This window comes from Erithacus rubecula (assembly GCF_903797595.1).
Source record: "Erithacus rubecula genome assembly, chromosome: 4".
NCBI classification, from domain to species: Eukaryota; Metazoa; Chordata; class Aves; order Passeriformes; family Muscicapidae; genus Erithacus; species Erithacus rubecula.
The window spans coordinates 13486950-13508088 of NC_136686.1; the positions used below are offsets into that span (position 1 = coordinate 13486950).

At 39.4% G+C, this 21139-nt stretch overlaps 1 protein-coding gene across 4 annotated transcripts in view; it reads left to right on the forward strand.

Annotated features, from left to right (window-relative positions):
• Positions 1–21139, forward strand: part of DGKI (diacylglycerol kinase iota) — a 198815-nt gene that overhangs the window by 34327 nt on the left and 143349 nt on the right. Inside the window, exon 1 of one of the 4 annotated variants that reach the window (XM_079305075.1) lies at positions 4563–4871. The exons of 2 other annotated variants lie outside the window; for them this stretch is intronic. In XM_079305075.1, the coding sequence (XP_079161201.1) occupies positions 4798–4871 (74 nt within the window). In that variant the 5' untranslated portion in view covers positions 4563–4797. Of the gene's footprint in view, positions 1–4562; positions 4872–21139 lie in introns of those variants that run through there. One more of the 4 variants, XM_079305074.1, reaches the window with a different exon arrangement.

Genomic DNA, 21139 nt, shown 5'->3' on the forward strand with positions numbered 1-21139 from the left:
GAGATGTGCCTAAAAATGCTACCACTTCTAAGCCAGACTTCCAAGTACCTTGTGCTCTGAATGAAATCATGACCATAGCCTGTGACACACTATTTATCCCTGGTTCTGGTCTGCCTGCAAACCAGCATTTTAAGGGAAGCTGGGATGCTTACTGCAGGCACTCACTTGTGGCTGAAGTCTGTCAGAGAAAGGGAAGTGCCAAACATATGCTCTGATTTGTAAGCACCATGAAGGAATTGTTCTAGAGGGGGTTGCAGCCACTCAACCACTCTCCCTACCAGGCCTTTTACAAATTTTACAGTCAAAGATTGAGTCAACAGAGTTAAGTGGTGAATGGGGCAAGGCCTCAGGGATCTTCAGTAGGACAGACTCTGTCAGGCTGAGCTCTCTGTGTGGAATTTCATAATGGCATGATGATGTTTCTAAGCAAGGCTTCACTTTCCCAGGCTTAGTTTGACTACTGAGAGCTCACCTTGCCTCTCTTGATCTCCAATTAGATTTTCTTCCAAAATTGTCACCATCATAAGCATCACTCCTTTGACTTGTGTTTTCATTGGAAATTACTTTTTCCTTTCACTCCTTTCCACTCCTGTTTCCTCTGTGTACTTTACACTAGAATTCTCTGTTAGTAGTAACTTCTGGGTGTTCAACCCACTTTCAAGTGAAATAGGTTGATATACTGATAAAGTTGAATTTAAAATGCAGAATTTCAGTGATAGGCCGAACATAGGTGGAAATCAATCACATCTTTGATTAATGTACAGAAAAATGTTTTCTGCCTGTGTGAGCGGTACAGGCTTGTGTGCCTGTCAAAAAACCCCCAAATCTTCTGTTTTTGAGAATTCTCAATTTTTGGAAGCATAGGGGGAAAACCACAGACATATAAAACCAAAAATAAGTGGGGAGCAATAAAGAATTGGATGTGACTACGCTGATCATTGAGTACTGTTTCTGTAATTGCAGGTAACCATAATTAAAAAGTCTGGATTTATAGGAGAAAAAAATTGTAAATTTTCCTGTACCTAAATTTTTAAGGATCTCTCATATCCCTGCTATAAAATTGAGCCCTCTAACACAGTTTTTGAAAAACTCTCTGGTGCTGCAAGGAACCATCAAGTGCGATGTCAGACATTGCCAGCTTCCTGAGTCCCTGCTGGAGTGGGAATTTGGTAGTGAAAATACCCAGGTGATCTTGGGGAAATACACAGGGCCATCTGCTGTAAGGAAAGGTGGGAAAATCTCCAAGGTTTCTGCTAACCTGAGCTTGTGGGGAAGGGCTTTGCTGATCTCAGGGTGGTGATTGCTTTAGTCACAAGTGTGTGAGCGAGACATGAGTCAAGTAGCTGGGGGTTTGATCATGTGGTTAATAGTGCCAGTGCTCAAATAGGGGATATTTGTTGTAAGGAGGTCAGTCAGTAGAGAAATTAAAGGAATGCAAGATGTTATTTCTAGTCCAACATCCACTACATCTATGCAAATAAGCCAAGATTTATGAAGAACATATAATTATATATAATAATTAGAACATATAAAATAGAATTTGTTCTCTTAAACAATCTCAAAATAATAGCATAATCTGTTGTGACTCCAAGTACTGATCCCTTCTGAATTGTCTCCACTTTTGGTGATGTTAACCGATTTGTGTAAGTGTAACAAAGATGGGAAACATTGGTTGTTCCCCATCTGATCCCTGCCTTTCTGCTAACTGTAAAGGGAACCTGCATCTTTTCTTCTGTGAGTGGGTTTTATCTCTCCCCAACTGGTATTAGTGCAGCTAATGTAAAACCTCTATCAACTTTATTGTGAGTGCTGCTGTTTTTTGCTGAACCAGCAGTCTTGTTTTGGGTAAATTCTCTTGTTTCTTTTAGATATGAAATAGTTACAACTTCCATTTTCATGAGTACTTTTTTGTCTGGTGAGAGGAAAAACTATTTGAATCCTTTCATTCCTTGTTTCATCCATAGAGTGTTTGCCCTCCTGCATTGACTAGGTAAGCAATTTCATAAAAGGGGGGTTTTTATTCTTTTGCTCCTGATGCAGCTTTTCTTGGGAGCTTCAAGCTACAAGTTTAAGATGATGCCTCCACCTTGTGCAGATTTCTGGAGTTTGGTTAAGTAAAAGTCCTCCTCCTACTCTGAAATTGTGTGGCTTTATACCACTGTTCTTGCTGGGTGTGGGATGCCTGTCACAGAGCTGCATGGAGGCTTAGCTTAGGTTCTCTTCTTTTTTCCCTTCCCTGAGGTCTGAGATACTGCTATTGTGTCTTGATTGGACACTCACTGTGTGTGAGTGCCAAATTTTCTCTATTTTGGTATTTGATTGAGGATTAGGGCAAACAGTTGTTTATTTTTGTGCTGCTTTGCTCCTGCCTACTCCAGTCTAAAATGGCCTTCAGAAAGAAAATGAGAGAGTCCTGAGGACATTTATGAGTTTGTCAGCTCTGAAATGGGAGGTGGCTACTGCAAGGACAAAAGCAGTGCTGATACCTTGGCATGTGCTGGGGCAAATACTTTCCTGCAGCTGCTTTCCTCAGCAGGGGAAATTTTAAACTGTTCCTTGCCTTAATTGTACTGATGAAGCTTAGTAAGTGAGAACTGAACCTATATTAGTGTTTGTAGATGGAAGGCACTAAGAATTTCCTGAAATAAAAATTTTATGTTTGGGGAAAAAATATTGACTTGATCTGCAAAGTCCACCTGGATTAAGACAAAAAGAGATAAACATCTGGTCCAATTTGGGAGCAGTTGATTTTGGAGCCTACACCATGTTGGGGTATCTTTTTTGTCAAAGAAGGAGAGAATGCACTGAAAGGCAGGGCTGGGAAGTGGGTTAGGCTGGGTAGGGGGGTGAACCTTCAGAGAGTCTGGATGAATCCTGCAAAGGTAATTTCTGTACTTGGAAAAGGCTCTGGGGAGGGTCAACAGCAAGCAGGTGTTCACCAGACAGTAACTGCATGGAGTGTCATACCTCCCTGGGTGCTATGACGAAGGTTTTCCCAGCTGGAAGCCTGCCTCTGGCATGTCTGGTGAGGGGTAGGGGTCAGTACCTTGCCCCAGAATTGTCCAGAACCAAGCAGAGATGAGTCTTGAGGCTTTGATGCTGGGTCAGTGCCTGAGGCAGCTTGAGCCTCCTGCCAGCCATGCAGAGGCAGCTGATTCCCCTGCACTCAGGACTGACAGCCTTCACCCTTGGAGCTCAAAGCATGAGCACTTGAGCTTTGCAGAGCTACCTGGGGCTTACTGCAGCTGGGAGGTTTGTGTTCTCTGTCTTGCTCTCACACACTGTACTCAGCAGAGATCTGCTCATTTTCAACCCTATTGACCAAGACCCCATCAGCAGATAAATATTTGGAACTTCACAGTTGGGAAAAAAAAAGAAAAGAAAAGTAAAGGCTTTTAAACTTGCAAAGTGCTTTGCAAACTGTGCCAAAGCTTTCACAAAGTGGGTATTTTTAGCACATCATAAAAATATAAAGCCCCATTCCTATTTTTATCACTTCAATCTCTGCAAAATTAGTTGAAGGCATTTTACCTTGCTTTCCTTTTCTTTCCTGCCTTTGAGAAACTAGCTAACTTTAGTACCCAGGAGGGAAGGCATCACCAGATGCAGGCAAACACTGGCCTTGTTGTGTGTCTATTTATAGCAAGTGTGTCGAACCACCTTGTCGTTCTTTTCTTAGCATCAGCTGGACAAGCAGAGCTATCAATTATCCACGAAGCTAATGATAATACAAGGAAAGCTATGTAAAGCAGGTGCTCAGAGGTGAGAGAAAAAGGGGGAGGTAGGTGACAGGAGAGGGAGAATGAGGTTTTAGGAATTGAAAAAAAATGCCTTTGCTCAGCCTGAAAACCCTTATTATCTGCAATAATTTGTGCAGGCAACCCTGTTATTACTAAGTCATTGTGACTGTTTTCAGCTGACATGACCCTCTCAAGCATTATTTCCCTCACTCATTTTCATTGTGTTGGCAATCAAGGGCAGTGGGTTTTTCTTCCTTTTTAAACATTTTTTGTTTGTTTGGTTGGTTGGTTGGTTTGGTTGTGGGTTTTGCTTTTTTTTTTTTTTTTGGGGGGGGGGGGTTGGTTTTTTTTTTTTCTTTTTCTTCTCTGCTTACTCACTTTGCTTTTTACAGATTTAAACTGAGTGTTCTGTTTCCCCCTACTCTGTCCTGAGTTCTGATACTTGGGTTGCTAATAGCGCTTTCTAGTTTCCCTATGAAAAACGGAGCCCCTAGTATTTCTCACGCTGGGAGATTCCACACACACGTTTGTTTCCTCTTTTGTCTCCATTTCAGAGAGGATTTTGCCTGTAAGGACTCTGGAGGGAGAAGGGAAGAAGTGATGTCGTTCCACTGCCAGTGACAAAGCTGATTGTCAGATGTTTATCAGCCTTTTTAATGGCTTGTCTGTGCTGCTTTCATCTCTAAGTGCAGGAGAACAGGACAGTGTCTGCTCTTGACAGCAGCTCAGGCTCTGACACCATCTGCCACCTAATCCACTTCCAAGGAAGGGGCTGACGTTTGTGTGCATGTGTGCACACATGCCCTCCCCACCTCGCCATGCATCATCTCAGCTTGCTCATACTGATCAGCTCACCAGCAACATTCTCTTCCAGGAACTGGCCTTTGATGATATTACTTCTTTTCTTCTTCCTGCTTTAGATTTCCCTGTTTCAATTTGACTCACTGATGGGAGGCACTTTTCTGTTTTCTACCTAGCCTGGCTATCTGAGGTATCAGAGATTTTTTTTTTTTTTAATTTTTTTTAAATTTTCCTGGAAGTCCTGAGTGTGAGATACATGTATTTCTTTTGCAAAAGCAGCAGGAAACAGAACAGGTGTGAAATGTTTGTGTCAGGCTCCTTGGATAGCTGGTAAGTGGGTTCTTGCAGGAACTGTTAAGTTTTAAGCTTGAAAAGCTTCATGTCGTTATGCTTAGTGGCCAATCTTGTCCACAAGCACTGAAGGTGTTTCAAGATTTCTGAACTCCTTTCCCTAATCCATGAGGAAAGGCAGTTCTTGTCACACGTGATGCTGTGGTGTATCTGCTGGTGTTTTTGGATGAACTGCATTCAGCAGAGTTCACTGATTGTACTGGATCTTGTTTGTTCCTGGCGTTCAGTACTGTGCCCATTCAGTGCTGTGGAAAACGGTTTGAGAATTGAGATGGAAAGATATGAGAGGCTTTGGAATGATGAGGGCGGGAGAAGTATGGATTTAGAAAAGCCAGTTGTTTTACTTGCAATGATCTGTTATGCCATTTCTCTGGGCTAAGGTAACAAATGTCTGAATTAATGTCTGGCAAAATGTATCTCTCTCCACTCTGTTGGGTGGTTATTCCACCTGAGTGTTGGGATGACTTCCTCCTGAGTACTCACACATAACCCTTTCTTTCCCCTTTGAAACAGTTTCCATTGTACAAAAATTGGCCTTTTTCTTGGCTGAGGAGAAAGGAACAGTGCTTCTTTTAAAAGTTAACATGGCATCGGTAGAGATCTCTTTCCCAAGGCTAAGCAAGGGACAAGGAATTCAACTTTCCTGCAAAACTGAGCAGAACTCTCCCATGTGGTGCAGAGGGTTTGATTCAGGGCTTCAGGGGACCTGCTGGGGACTGTAGATCAGTCTCCAAACTCTCATTGATTCCTGTGAAGATCTGCTTTACTTTGTAGTTGTATTTTTTTCTCCACTCCATTTGCCTTTGTAGACCCTTTCCTTCGTTATCCAGGCACATGCTAATAGCAGATGCTATTTGCCAATGTGAGCATCATACTGACCTTGGAACAGAGGAATCCTGCCATCCAGTTGTCCTTCACTTCATCAAACACACTTAAAGCAAAATATAAAAAGAAAAAACAGTTTTATACTGATTAATGCTCACTAATTAAGAAGGTAAAAGAACTTTATTCAATTAATTGGGAGTAGATTTCTTACAAAACCTAGTTTATCAGCAGTGTTTGCTAAGTGCGTTTTATTTTTCTTGCAACAGAAAAAAATTACTTTTTTGTTTCTGTAAGATTACTTGTGGAGGTGTTCAATGAGAGGTTCATACTGAGAACTGTATTGATGTCTATTGATGTTGCCTGGAAATTTCTCTCCCTTTCCCATTGACAACTTAAAGCAATTTTCTGCTCTTCTAAAAGATGTAATGGAATAGTTCTCTACCTCCAACTAGCAATTTAATATTGATCTGACTAAGACAGAATATTTTAAACCATTGATCAGAAAATTTATTTTCTAACCCAAGTTTCAGATTTTGTTTGGGATAATTTCCTGTTCACAAGACAGTTGTAAGCTTCAGGTTAATTTTGAAAGTGGATTCTCCAGAACAAAGTAATAGTGGAACTGGCAGAAATGTGTGAAGATCTGGTTTTGTTTAGAGGATATTATCCTTCACATTTTGCACTTGTCTGTGTAGTGAAAATAGCAGTGTGCCCAAGAAGGAAGCAGGCTTTTGAAGTCACACTCTTTTGTCAGAACATTGTAATTTTTCAGTGAAATACGTATCTCCAAGGCTATGGAAAAAATTGTAATGAGAGCTGGGTGTGTGAGAACTGTGCCTCGTTTTGAATTCCAAGTATTCAGAAGGCCCACTTTTTCCTAGTTGGTTTATTTTTCATTGAAAAATATCTTCTAATGACTACTAATTAATCCTGATGGGTATTGGCCATCTAAGATAAAAACAAAAGCTCCTTTTGCTGCTGAAACATTTTTAAAAAATTAGAAAACTCTCACTGCCTTCAGTACTAGAAAGTTTTGTGATTTGTCATTTTTCAGCTATCTCTCTGCTTCTGTGTCTCTAGCTTTCTATCTCAGTATGGTAAGTGTGTCTCATAAGCATAGACCTTTTCCAGCCTTCCCTTGAGGCTTTGATAGAGTTCCTGCAGGGAGAACTGGGAACTCCCTTAGGTATTCTCCTTGTGCCTCTGGCCAAGCTGCAAGGCGCCCAGCTGCTCCTCATGGGAGGTGCAGACTGGTCTTGCAGTTGAAAGTTTGGAAAATTCCAAATAAATCCCTGGAAAAACACGAATGTTTGAACTAAATCCAGGCATTTTGGAGTTCAGTTTCCAGAAAGAAATAATGAGTGAAAGAAGAGCAATGGTGTTGAGAAGACTCTTTAGTCAGCTTGTTGCAGTCAAGCTTATCCAGCATTATTGATAAATTGAAACCCCAGGAAAAAAATGTCCAAACAAACAAAAAAAGAGCCAAGATTCTGTCTTGTTTTATAACACTGGGAATAAGTGTTGAAAAAAAAGGGACTAAAGGAGAGACTGATCATGCTCCTGAATCTGGCAGTTTGGAGTATTTTTTTCTGGATTTCCTGTATTACATGTTTGGAAGACTCCAGCTACTTGTGTTATTCTTTATGGAGAGAAATGCTTTTCTGTGTTTATTAACTTTATTATTGAAAAATAATGTAATTTCAGAATGTGCATACAATTTAAAACATGTTACTTTGCTTTTATTTTTTACTTAAGAAAAAAGTGATCATGCCCATACTGAGACCAATAATCTGCTGAGAATGGATGCATGGTCATTTTTGAAAATGTCCCTTTCAACATTTTTTATTTGTTCAACTATTGGCCTCAAATTAACTTTGAAAATGTCAGTAATAGGAAGTCACACGTTCATTCCCCATATTTTGGAAAAGGCAAATATAATATATGCTTGCTTATTTCCTCGTCTGTAATATGCATATTACATGGCAGCAGATATGTTAAATCTGGTCAACCTATCATAAACTGTTTCTAGGCTAAATAATTTTAACAAGTTCAGTCTTTTCTCATCAAAGGTAAAATCAAAGGTCAAATTATTGACTGCAACTACATAGACAATTCAGATGCATTTTTCCCCATGTAGTCCATAACTGGATGTCTAACTTGCCACAGCTCGTTGAATGGAAGAGCAACAATTGCTTTACACTGGAGATTCCTGAGTCAGTATTTGGTCACTGAAAATGTAGATTCGAGCCACTGTTTTTAGTGATCAGAAATATCAATGAAGAGGCTGCAAGACTGATGTGAATCTTTATGAAAATTGTGGTTTAACTGTGTTTCAGAATTTTCAGACAGCAATAGGTTATGGTCAGATTCAAGGTGGCAAACTCCCATTTGTGTGTTTGTGGTGATCTTGAGGCAAATATCTAGCATCTGGTTTAGCAATGTGATTTAATTTAAAATCAAGTTAACCTCATATGGAAATATTTGTTGCAAGCAAATTTGAGATTTTTACACCAGGAACAAAACATTGCTCCATACTGCTTACTCTTCAGTACTCTGGATTTCAGATCTGCTAATGCCTATTTTATACAAAGCAACAAAAGAATGTGAGGTTAGATCACGTAGATAGGATGGTACTCATCTTGGGTTACTGCAGGGACCAAAGTGTGAAATAATACCAGTACTGATGAGGACATGTGATGATATATCCTGAAAAATCTGCAGCTGCTGGTGACAACTGACAAAGCACCAGTGTGGGATCTGCCTCCAAACTGGAGCAGCAAGGGGCTGGAAATCAGGGACTGGCCAAGCTGCCTGGTCATTGCAGGGGAACTGCATGAGAATCTTGGAATAGCAAAGGGCAGCGTGTAAATCTGGGGTCAAATTGCTATTTCACTCAAAAGCTGCAATCTCACATGTATTAGGCTTTGCAGATATGAAGTGGCACAGAAGTGGGACTGCATATAAACACAGAATAAGGGCAGTCCAGCATAGCTGACCTGAGTTACTTGGTTTTTCAGAAGACTTTTTCACTGAGTAAGTTATCTGTGAGAATTTGGAGTATCTATCATGAAATTCTGACAGTAATAATTAAGAAGTGAGTGTAACTTCTGCCAGCTCTCATCTCTGTCCTATCATTTTAGTCAGCAGGTTCTTAAATTCCATTTTGTTTTGGTCTGAAGCAGTTCATACATTTAATATCTCACCCTGGAGGTGGATAAACACAGTTCATCAGTGTACCTTTGTTCTTTCATTTCTTGGAAATCTTCATGCAGCAGGCTGCTTCATCATATATTCCTAATACTTGACGAGCTTCAAAAAACCCCCAATGCAACCAAATCCTCAAACACAAACACAGCTAGGACATGTACTCTTTAAAGTCCAGATGAGTATTTGTACCCATTCCGAATGCAGAAAATCCTTGTAATTGTATGTGTGTGTGTCTGGAAGCATCTGTGCAGGTCACAGCTGCAACCCCCTGCTCTCAGCACTGATGTTATGTGGCAATCCAAGGGGTCATCTGAGCAAGGGGTATGAAGAACTCTGTGGGCTTTGACCCTGAGCATCCACTTCCTTTGGGGTGCATGATCCCTTTGTATGATGGTATTGACACACTGAGATAAAGCTGAATGGATGAATTTCCATCTGTTTATGAACATCTATGCTCTTTGGAGAGACAAAGTATTTCACGGGCCTGTCAACAGGGCACTTTTTCATTTGCAGAAAATTCTTGTTTGGAAGAAAAGGAGATGAGAAAACATTTGGTAGAGACTGTAAAGGAGGGCAAAAATCTCCAAGTAAATTTTGGTGTGCCAGGAGCTTTGTATCATGGCAACAACTTTAAATGTCAAGTAATGCATGCTGGCAAAAATGGCCTAAATTCACAGAGAGTGATGTGCTCTGGAACTGTGGAGTTCTCAAAGGAATAAGAGTCACTGTAGATATTTCAGTGAGGATATCTAAACAGAACATTACTGCAGTGGAAACTAAGGAGAAATTTAAAGTGGGCAACTAGGTTCATCCATGTCTTCTGTATTTTCTCAGGGATCACTCTCTCCTGTAATAATCTTATTCTGCTTACAGTAGTGGAGAAAAGTGTGCAATTTCACTGCAATTAATCAAAAGAAACACTGAGGTGAGAAATCTTTGCCTAATTCTTACTCTTTCTTTGCCTGCATAGATCTTGAATAAAAATCACCATGTGTTTCCATATTTACTGAAATTCCCTTAATTCAAGATTTTCCCTCAGTTTTGAGACAGCAAATCTGTGTTTAATCATTGTGAATTGTGAAGGAATTACTGGAGTCCTTTGGCTGAGAGGAGCTCCTACAAGGTGCAAAGCTTTCCACTGCCAAAGTTCTTTATTTTTATGTTGTTTTGAAGAAAGCGTTTGAATTGCTGTATATTGTTATATGTCCTGGTGAATATGTAGGCAATTGTCAGGAACAGAGAGCGGCTCACACAGCTCTGTGTTCAAGTAGGAAACTGCTATTTTAGATCAGGTTTGAAAAGATAATTTTGAAACTGAAGATTGTGCCCTTAGAAAAAGCATCATTGGAAAGTGTATAAATACTGGAAAATTTACCGCTTTAAAGAGTTTTAGGTTGGGATTTACGGCCCTCCACGGGGAAGGAAATAGCCAGTCACCTGGATATTTTGGAAAAACTGGGATGCAGGGGTAGAGGTGTTACTCTCCATCAGGATCTGAGATTTTGCCTACGAAAGGCAAAATCATCGTACTCATCAGAATGAGTGTGGTGACTACAAATTAGTACTAAGCAGCTCCTGATGGCAAAAATCTCTGCCCAAAGGGAAAATGGTTATGGAACTGTAGTATCTCTCTCGCCTTCCCCGAAATGAGGCTGGGAATCAGCTCTCATGGACTGAGCTGGAATGTTATAAATAGTCAGGGAGGTGACTAACATGAGAAGCTCTGGAAGCTCTTGTTATCCAAAAGGATTGGTTTGGGGTCTCACTGGCAATATCGGCCATTCATGCTCTGTCTCAGGAAGGCTGTTGGATCTAGGCATGTAACTGCAGCCCCCTGATGTTTCTCTTCTCCTGACAGACAAGGAGGCTGACTCAGTCCAGTATTTAAAGGCTGCCTGACAGTTCACTTCACTTTACACTCATATGTATGTTTTCAGGTGAATCTTGTTTCTTCCAAGCAAAATAAGCAGATGACCTTTCTTCATAGCTACTTTAGCTGATAAGGACATCTCTGCAGGATGTTTTAGGTGAGAAAATTGCCTTGTAAGATGCTTAGCATAGTAGTATTATTCAAGAGTTACTTTATTTTTCTCTTCAGGTCTTCATTTATACAATTTATTCTGTACCAAACAGACTTTGTGCTGGGATGTGACTTCCATGAAAGATGTCTAATATTACTTAGAAACAAATTGATCCTTTTCTAGCTCCTGTTTAAGTAGTCATCTATGTTAAGGGTCAGTTATTATTTTAGTGAACCTGTAAAAACATGTCTTTATCCTGTATAGCATAGAGCTTAACACAAACAGTGGAACTTTGGGCAGTTTAGGATTACGTCCTGTGGGAAAACACAAAACTGCTGTCAATATAAGGTCAATAAACCCTTGAACTAATCTATACTGGCATTTTTCTGGGTTGGATCCTCTTTTGCCATTCCTTGTGTGAGAAGGAAATAGTTTTCTGAAAAAGTTTCTGCTGATGTCAGCATTGATGTTCCTAAACACAAACCAAATTCAAATGGCCTGGGTTTCAGTGACAGCTCAGCACTTCTTGGTCCTAGTCAATATGAGGCTTAGTTATTTTATAATTTATTTGGCATGCATTTGGACCTCTTTCTGAATTTCACTTGTTTTATGTGTGTGCACTAGAAAAAGATGTGCTAGCAAAGATTTTTGCCTTTCATCCATTGGAGAGGCACCTCTTTCTTTGTTTTCTAGCTGTTTGGCATTGCTGTTTAAGTATTTTTCTATGAAAAACAAATTTCAGTCTGCATTGTCCTTTCTATGAACAAAATTACTGACAAACAAACCTAATTGCACTCTTCCTCTTAGGTCAGGACTGTTGATGCTTTTAATGGAAAAGGGTAAGAAAGGCTTCAGAAGTGCACTTTAATTTAGAGCTGCATGTGAATTTGAAAAGATTTACAATACTTCTCTTAAAACAATGCAGAGCTGAAGTCTGCAGGGCTTGAAATTGGAAGAAGTCTGAGAAAACAAATGGAGTTATTAGACTGTATTGAAAATAATTATTTGCACAGCCCAGTGAACTGAAGGGAATTGCAGGAATGAAAAAATACATGCAGCTGAATTCCTGGATTTTTTTTCTCCATTGTGAATGCTTCTCATAGAGGATCACTAACGGGCTAAAATAATGTACATCTCTACAGTGTATCTGTCCTCCTTAGCAACCCAGTCTTATGCTGTAGAGGCTCACTAGTGCTTTATTGTCCATATATGTAAGCTTTGAGATAACCGTGAACCCTCGAGGGATTTGGATTTATTTATCTATTGATATGTAGAGAAATCCCTAAGCCTGACTGGGATTTGTTTGGATTGCTCAAGGCTGGAGATGGGCTGAAGTGGTAGTATTTAGTCACTCTACTTCTGGTCCCTCTGCCAAAGCTGTTTGTTCATTCCATGATCTCATTGATGTAGCATATCTGTATTTGTTACTTTTTTATTTTTCTGAGCAGAATTCTTCTTGGTATGGAAGAAACAAAATTGCATTCTGTGGGATGAAGATTCTTGGTCTCAAAACTGATTAAAAAAGAGTAGATGAGTGATTTTTAGTCTAGAGGGGTCTTTATATGGAGCTAGAACAGTTGGTGCTAAATGCACTCCTGGAAATTGTTTGGAAAGAGGAAATAAACTATGGCATGCTGAAACTTGTCTCTAAGCTATTTAAAATGAGAATTAACTGTGGAGTGGAGGGAAGATCAATTGTAGTGAAAGAATGGACTATAAAATTGGGGTTGCACTTCTGTGTTGATAAGGCCACTTTTTTCCATCTGCACTATATTGCAGTTAACTTGGGCAAGGATGGATGGTGCATTAGTTATTACCCATTTAGAGAGAGATTTAGTAGTCACTGTAGATAAGTCTCTGAATATTTCTGCTTACTGGTCAAATAGAGCAATAGTAATTTGATCAGTGAAATGGAACAGTTTATGGCTGGGAAAAGGCTGAATAGAAAAGTTTTACCGGCTTGAATGGCTTTGAGAGCAAACAGCAGGCAGGTAGGGAAGGCTAAGTTAGTCTTTCCTGCAATGTGACATCCAACTAAATTTGTCAAACAGGTTTAAAAGAAGACAAATAGTGTTTGCTTACAATTCAATATTATGTGGTAGTTTTCATTGCCGAGCAATGTCATGGAGACCGACATACCTGTGTTAAAAGTCAGAGTAAATAAACACTGAGAATCCACTAGTGAACAGGAACTAGGAGGATTGGATGTTTTTAAGAGGAAGAAGACCAAAACTCTGCTTTGCTAAAGGCAAGATGGATATGTGGAGGGCAGCATACCTTTGGACTTGCCACATTCTCATACTTTCTCTGTTAATGTCCATCACTAATTTTCTGTGAGCAAGAGCTGCTGGCTTAGGTGAACATTTGTTCTGTCTCAGAGACAGTTCAGTAAGATTGTTCTCTTAGTATTAGAGTCTGTCTACAGTAGACAGAGGTGAAATTATACTGCCCTTTGCATGGTACAGGCTGGGAACTTGAGTCTGAAGAGCAGCTCGTCTTGTTGACATGATGCTGAGACTGATCCAAAACCCCTTACTAGCAAGATTGCTGGACCCTGCTGCCTTCAAGTGGTTTGATGTGAGATCCATTCATGTGAGGTGGTACAGACATGGAGGCACTTGCTCTCCTAAAAGTATCAGGACTGCATGTGAATTTTAAGCAGATACAGAGATCATGCTTGCTGCACTTTCCTATCACCTCCCTACTAGCCAACTTAGTTGCTATGTTACTTGGAAGAATTTAATTCCTTTTCTCTCTATAAAATATTATGCAGGGAGCCCGTATTTCTTTGAGGGGCCAGTTATCTAAAACTGTATCTACAAGACTCCACATTAAAATACATTAATCTGCTTCTGCCTCAAAGCTGTTCTGGAGCTTATTTTTTTACAGATGTTTCCTGTTATGTTTCATTGTTTTTATTAGTGCTACAAGCTATCCTCATGTATGTTTTAATGGTCTAAAACCAGTTAGGAACTGCTGAGAAAGTTCACTAAGCTTGAAATAATCCATGTTACCTACATGCTCCTAGTTTTGCTGTTGAAGTCTTAGAAAATCCTTCAAACTTCATAAAACTCGGTTTGAAATACCGAGTTTGCAATTTTGCTGAGCTGCCAGACAGGAAAATTGTTGCATTTGCCAGATCTCTGATGTGTATGCAAGGCCAAAAGAACAGTCATGGAAGCTGGGTTTGCTGTCTTTTTTTTCCACTTTCATGATGCTCTAGTCCTGATTGCAGAGCTGCACAGAATGGTGCTGTCCTCTGCACACCAATGTGGCTCTGTTGTGCCATGGCAGTTTTATACTAGCTAAAAGCTGATTTATGAGACATTCAGTACTTGCTTTTTTTGGCCAAAACCATAGCAAAATTTATTGCAAGGCAGTATCATTGATTTTTAGCAAGCTCAGTATATATCCACTTGTCCTTCAGCATGTAGCATCCTAGAAATCCATGCCAAAAAGATTTTCTACAAAAACTGGTGTATAGTTTCCAGGAAAAACAATTAAAAATACTTTCTAGTTCTTGTATATTTGTACACAGTGCCCTCCATGAGTCCTCTGAGGTTTACCTTTTACATTAAGGAAGAGTAATGTGGTTTAAAGGAAAAAAATTGCTTTTTTTAAAACCTCACCTCTTGGCTACGGTTTCTAGTTCAAAAGAATTTTTGTTTTTTCTTTACTTTAAAAATTGTTTCTCTGTTTGAGCATCTTCTCTGACTGTCTGGAGCTGGGGTTAAAATAGAAGTCAAGCTGGTCCCCTCAGTCCTAGCACAAGATGTATACAGCTTCCGTGAAGAAAACCAAAATGTTGAGTCAAATGATTTTTTTTCAGGTAGCATACTCTCCCTTTGATCTCAAAGACTGTACTGTCATGAAAATTAGAAAGAAAAACTGCTTATGTAAAAACCAGCCAATCAAAACCAAAACCCCAAGCCCCTCCAGAAAACAACTCTCAAATCTAAAAACATAGGCAAAACAGACCTTACAAGAAGAAATGTGGGAGAGAGAAGAATATAAGATATTGGAAGAACAGAATGAATTCTTAGATGTGTATAAAGTACCAAAATTTAGGTGCATGGGAGCAGATTGTATTTTCTCTTGATTTTTTGCTGATTTCAATTAGTCTTCTGCACCCTTGGGCCAATCTTTTTGAGAATTATCTTTGGCCATGGAAAACATAATTTTCTGGCACTGGTGTGTTGGGGGAAAACTGCTGTTTCCACTGTCTGTGAGGTCCAAGGCTGACCTTTCTACACTGGAACAAGTGGTTTCCCACCATTTGTGCAGACCAGATTGTTGGACTTTGGAACATCCCCCATTCATTCAGTGACTCCTGCCTCACATAGACCTTAAGAGGCATGAGTAGCATGTGGTCTGAAATTAGGAGCATTGGGAGGCTAGTGCTACGTGAACTCTATCCTTTTCTGTGAGCAGCTGAGGAATGAATGGTGTGAGTGGCACCCACTCAGGAGAACAGGTTGGACATATTCATGGGTGCAAATACAAGCCAAAGGAGAATCCAGTGTCCTTTGTCATCTCTCCTGTGTCTTGTCCATCTGTTTGGCACCTCTCACCTTTCTGCTCCTGCAGTGAGGGCTTGAAGAATGAAGCTTTATGTAGCTTTACCTGTCTGGAGAGATGTTTTTCTGACAGCTACCTTAGCTTAAAAAAAGGAAAAAGCCATAGATCTTGTTACATATCGCTCTCTTGTAAGATACAGAAAAATATAAAGTTTGGAGGAGTGCTTTTCTTCACAGCAGGAGTGCCAGATGAGTGGGATTTGTTAGTCATTAGCACAAGTAACAAGGATATTCTGATTTGCCTGAAATGAACAACCTGGGGAAACCACATGACAGATTGATTACATGGAGTGCCCTGTTTTCTTTGTTTAAAGTCTCTAAGTTCACACAAGGACCTGCCCTTCTGCCTGCTAATTTTGAGAACACTTCTGAGGTGAACCCAGTGTAGAGCTCCTTCCAAGCACATTATATATTACAAGGTAATGCATCAAACTGAGAGAAAATAGATGATTTGACAGAGAGTTCTGCACTTCAAAAAGCAACGTTCCTCCTAGCTTCCAGTCCTTTTGGTTAGCTATTTTTAAAAAGTATTTTCCCACAAAAGCAATCCATTGCCAAGTCTATACTAGCAAAAGTGGAAAGTGCAATCACTGCTTCGAATTTGAAAGGTCTGGGAGGGGGAATGATAGGTGGTACAAGCACTGTGGTTTGTCAGCAATGACTGCCAACAATGGCATTGTTTGATTTATTTTTGTTTAAGTGCTTAGTTCTGCTTCTCCAAACACTTCTTCAGCTTCCTGTTTTCCCTGTTTTGACTCTTGCAAAGTAGGAAAAGAGAACAAAAGCTATGCTTATCTACCTTTTTTTATAAACAAGGCAGGAGAAGTAGGCATTCAGAGGGGATTTGAAAAGGAAGAAGATAATGGTTTAAAGTGGTGCAGGAAGTAAACTTAAGAGGATACAGGATCTAATCTGTGGTGAGTAACATTCTTGACATGGAAGAATGCATTACATGCTAGAATAACAATAAAGCACTTAATTTTAATTTGAAGGAATTGGAAAAATTGTATTTTCCATATGTGCCTCTATTAAAAATGAGAGACCTGTTTTTGGGGGAGGAAAAGTTATCTTGTATCTTTTATGTGATATCTGTATTCGGTACTGTTTTGTATGTTTCAAAAATCATTACAGGTGCAAGTACCTAAGTGGAAAATCAAGACTTTCTTTTCATTCCAGGCCTCTTCAATAAGAATATTCTTCTCTGACCAAATCCCTATGGAATTAACTTCTTTTATCTGAAATGGCCCTAGGGAACTATTTAGGACTCCATCAGATATTATATGTTTCAAAGTCATTAGGCATTTTCTAAAACTGTAGTCGTGTACACCTCTTTTCAAATAGTGCTTTTTATTTTAAAATGTACCAAATAGTTCATGAGCATTCTGCTTTGGTAGAACCACACTTTCCTCACCAAAATCAACTGATAACAGATTCTGTATTGCTGGAAGGGATTTTGTAACAGTGACCTCCAGGGTCACTTGTATGTAGAGTCCAACCCTTAGCATGACCTGTTAATGCTGTGACTGGATATATAAATACAACTGAGGACATTGCCCAAAAGCTCTTAAATATACAGCAGATTAAATAAATGCTGAGGGAAGGGAAATCTCAGCCATGAGGGCATACATTAGCTAGTGGATAGAACTGGGATGGGAATTTTCTAGTTGTGCTGGGATTTTTCCAGCTGTAATAGTGCTGTCCCAGAGTATTGGATCCACTATTGCTGCTCATTTGTGTTTGTTCTGAAGCAGTCTACATGGACCAACAACATGTTCCTAGGGTGATCCAGCTAAACTGCAGCTTTGGAACTGATGTTCCAATATTAATTGATAGCTTCTGTGGCAAAGGAGCTTTACATTCATTAAGATAATCTCAGACAAAATTGTCTTTCAGCATGGAGACTGAAAGTATTTTGTCATTTCTTAATCTGTTGCTCATTGTATTTACTACTATTCTGTGTAGGCTTGATTAGCTTTTGCAACAAGACAGATGGGGATCAGACATACTACCTGAAGAAGACTGGTCAGAGAGGCAAGAAGCTGGGAGTGGGATCAGAAATACAGCTATTGCTAAGGATGGTATTCCATTTCTTGATATTTCTTTTCTATTTCTCTTACTTCTCTTGCCTGCATTTGGTTCTTGGCAGAGGAGGTATATATGGCTTTATAGTAAGTTAATTGTTCATTTGTTATCAAATAATGCTTAATATCAAATTATTGGAAGAATTGCAGCCTTTTGTATAGATAATCTAAATGTAGAATGTGACTTCCTCCTTTCTTTCTTCTGAAACTGAATAGAATAGAGTCAGCCCCTGGAACCCTTGAGTTGTTGACTTTGAGGTGGAATAATTTAATCCAAAAGTTTATCTCTGCAAGAGGAGAAAGCAACACATATCAGCAGCTTCTGAACTACTCATGTAATGCTACAAGTGGCAAAACCCAGATGATTGGGGTCCAGTTATTCATCATCATGTTTCATTGGCAGGCAGGAGTTATGAGAAAGTGGGGAACTTACCTGCACTGGAGAGATCACATCATATTAACAGAGTTAGTTGATGCAGCTAGTTTGAGTCCTTTTAAAGGAGCTTTTTAAGGTCCTTTTAAAAGAGGTCCTGTTCAGATTTTTCTTTTATTCTTCCTCGACCCCTGCATGGATCTGCAACTGTGCTTGGCAGCTTGCTGTTGCAATATATTCCTTTAGTGGTGGGCTTCTCTGAATTCCCTTCTTTTGAGCTGCCACAAGTTGCCTGTGAGTGCTAGTCTTAGTGTTAGCTGAATTTTTCTTTCAAAGGCTATTTTTGCTCCATCTACAGTTCTGATGGGTTTATGACCTGCTGTGTCAATCCTCCACTTGTAGAATGGACCTGAATTCCACTTCAGGATATTTGTATAGCATGAGAATAACAGTGGTTTGGGTTTGGGCACCCTCCCCAGCTGCAGAACTGCAAGGTGAGTCCCATCCCTGCAGTGACATGGGGGCACCTGCTGGAGGCTGTGGCTTCAAGGAAGTGGTTAAGTACAGTGCAGCCCTTCAGTCTGGGGAGAGCAGTGCTGAATTACAGCCTGGAGTGTTTGTTTACATACTGGACATGTGTTCATGACATATGGAAAAAGAGTGCTCATGTGACTGCAAAATCAAACATGCCATAGTTAGGAAATGCCAGGATGTGGATTTTCCCACCCTCTTGCACTTATGCCTTGTGATTCAGTCTTTAATTACACAGTTGCATGCTGCTTTTCTCAGAGAACTCCTGCAACCCTCTGTGCATGAGATGCCCCATGTAGTTTCAAAGAGAAGCTATTCTATATTTTGTTTTCTTCTCGTTGCTCCTCATGACATTATTCAGGCTGCACAATGAGGGAAGAATTAAGGATGCTCTCATGGTTTTGTTTTGTTTTTTGCTCATCTTCATGACAGAATAAGTGTTTCATGAACACTCTTTGCAGTGGTCCTGTCTGATCCTGGATACTGTCCTGACCACATTCACGAACCATGGGAATGCAAGAACATTGGGGATGTGCTTTGGACCCACAGCCTTACCAAGTGTTTCTGATTTAATCATCTCCATTATTCTCCTCATTCCCAATGTCCATTTCAAATCCAAGTTTAAGCCTTTTCCTCCTCTTACCTGGCTTTAAAAAATAAATTGATATCATAATGTTTTTAGTTACCTCTATGTGATTTTACAATTCTTTTCAGAGATATCCTGTACCAGAATAGAGCACCAAACCTCTTGTAAATATAATGCTTAGAGAACCACAGGGGAGAGAAAAACCTAAGGAATAGGGAAGGTAGAGCAGTTTTTACACCTACATTCCTTTTCATATTATTCTTGGTCTTGTCTGTTTCAGTGGAATTTCTCTATTTTTTCCCTTTAAGTAGTGCTTTGAGAAGATGCAAATACCACCCATTAGCTTTCTTTTAGTTGGTAGGTTAGCACAGCATTCTGTTGCCAATAAATGGTAATAGATGTAGAAAAGAATGGGTAGGGCTGCTGGCTTCAATAAGAGTCTGAAAGCCCAGCTCAGATTTCCTTCAGTGCTCATGAGTTTTTGTAGGAAGCTGAAAAAGCCACCATCTTGTTTCCTTTTTAATTTTTAATAGCCAAACTATTGTTTCTCTACTTTGGTGCTACCATTAGAATAATCAATGAATATCAGAGGATGCTGGGATACTCGTTGAGGCAAAAGCCAAATAAGTTGATTGTTTTTATACTCAGCTGGTTACATTTGAATTGATTTAAGTGTATTAGCTTCAAAGGCAATCCCAGTCTAAATATATTGACATGTAGCTGCATCAGAATGATTCATACATTTGCTGTGGTCAATATCACAGATTGTGTTTGGTGTTTACATTTTGTGTGCTCACTGAGTTTACCCAAAACATGGAGTTATTTTATGTAAAGCTGAGTTTTGGAGTCCGAGCTGGCAAGGAAAAAAAAAATTGATTAGTAAAACCTAAACCAAAACAAAGCAACTGACTGCTTTTTTTTTCTGCATTAGGCATTCCAGTTAATCAGAGTTTCTTTACAGTCTTAATCCATACCATATAATTAATTTACTATCATTATGACTGGCATTCAGGCTGACCCACTTGCATGGTGGTCATTCCACAGAGTGGGGACTAGACTTCTCTGGAGGTTTATGACATGATCATATTTGAAGTAAGAAGAAGGGAGACACCAAAGCTGTAAAATGAGTCACCCAAATTTAAGTTTTTCACTAGAACCTCTGTTTCAGGTAGTACTGTATGCATATGTAATGTATATTACTATGAAAGTTATTCTTTGAATTCCATCTCTTTATACAAGATACTGTAAATATGTAGCTTTGAAAAATGACAATTTTTTCCAGAATAATGTGTAGCCTTATTGCAGGATTTGGGAAATTCTGGTCTTTTATGTTAACTAATCTTTAATTTTAATCTGCACAAAAGACTCACCTTTGTCATTCCTTCTACTTTCTGGTGCTCTGAGCTGGTGTGAGGTAGGGCATTCACCTTTATACAGAATATATGGGGAAAAATATTCCACATAGATCTGTTGCCCCAGACCTTCAGCATCTGGCTTTGTGGTTGTCATGGTGCAAAGGATCACAGGCTGCTCTGCTTTCTAGACTAACTAAAAGTCACATTCTTTTATGGATCTAAATTTAGGATAAAAAAGGGAATTTTTTTTTTCCTGTTTGCAGTCTCTCTAAGGCTTTGCATGCCTAGAAGAGCATATTAATAAATCAGGCCTGTTTTTCCTCAATGTGATTTCTGTTTGGCAAGTCTTCTTACAGATCCAAAGTTAATTTATTATTATTATTATTATTTTATTTCTGTGTTAAAAATCAAAGTTCAGCAGCAGTTCCCAATGGGTTGGTCCTAGTGACACTTCAGGAGATTCATGTTTTGAGTAGCACTGAACAGCAGAATCCAAAGTAGAAACAATTATAGAAGTAGCCAGAAAATACTGTGTTTTGGTATTCTTTTTTGATGTCCCAGAAAATAGTAATTTAGCTGATATTTTCTCTGCCAAATGTAGATGTCTTCATGTGATCTGTCCTTTATTTGTTCTAGGTATGGATCTCAAGGTGGACTGGAGTTTCTCTGGTCACAGAGAAACTTGTTTTTT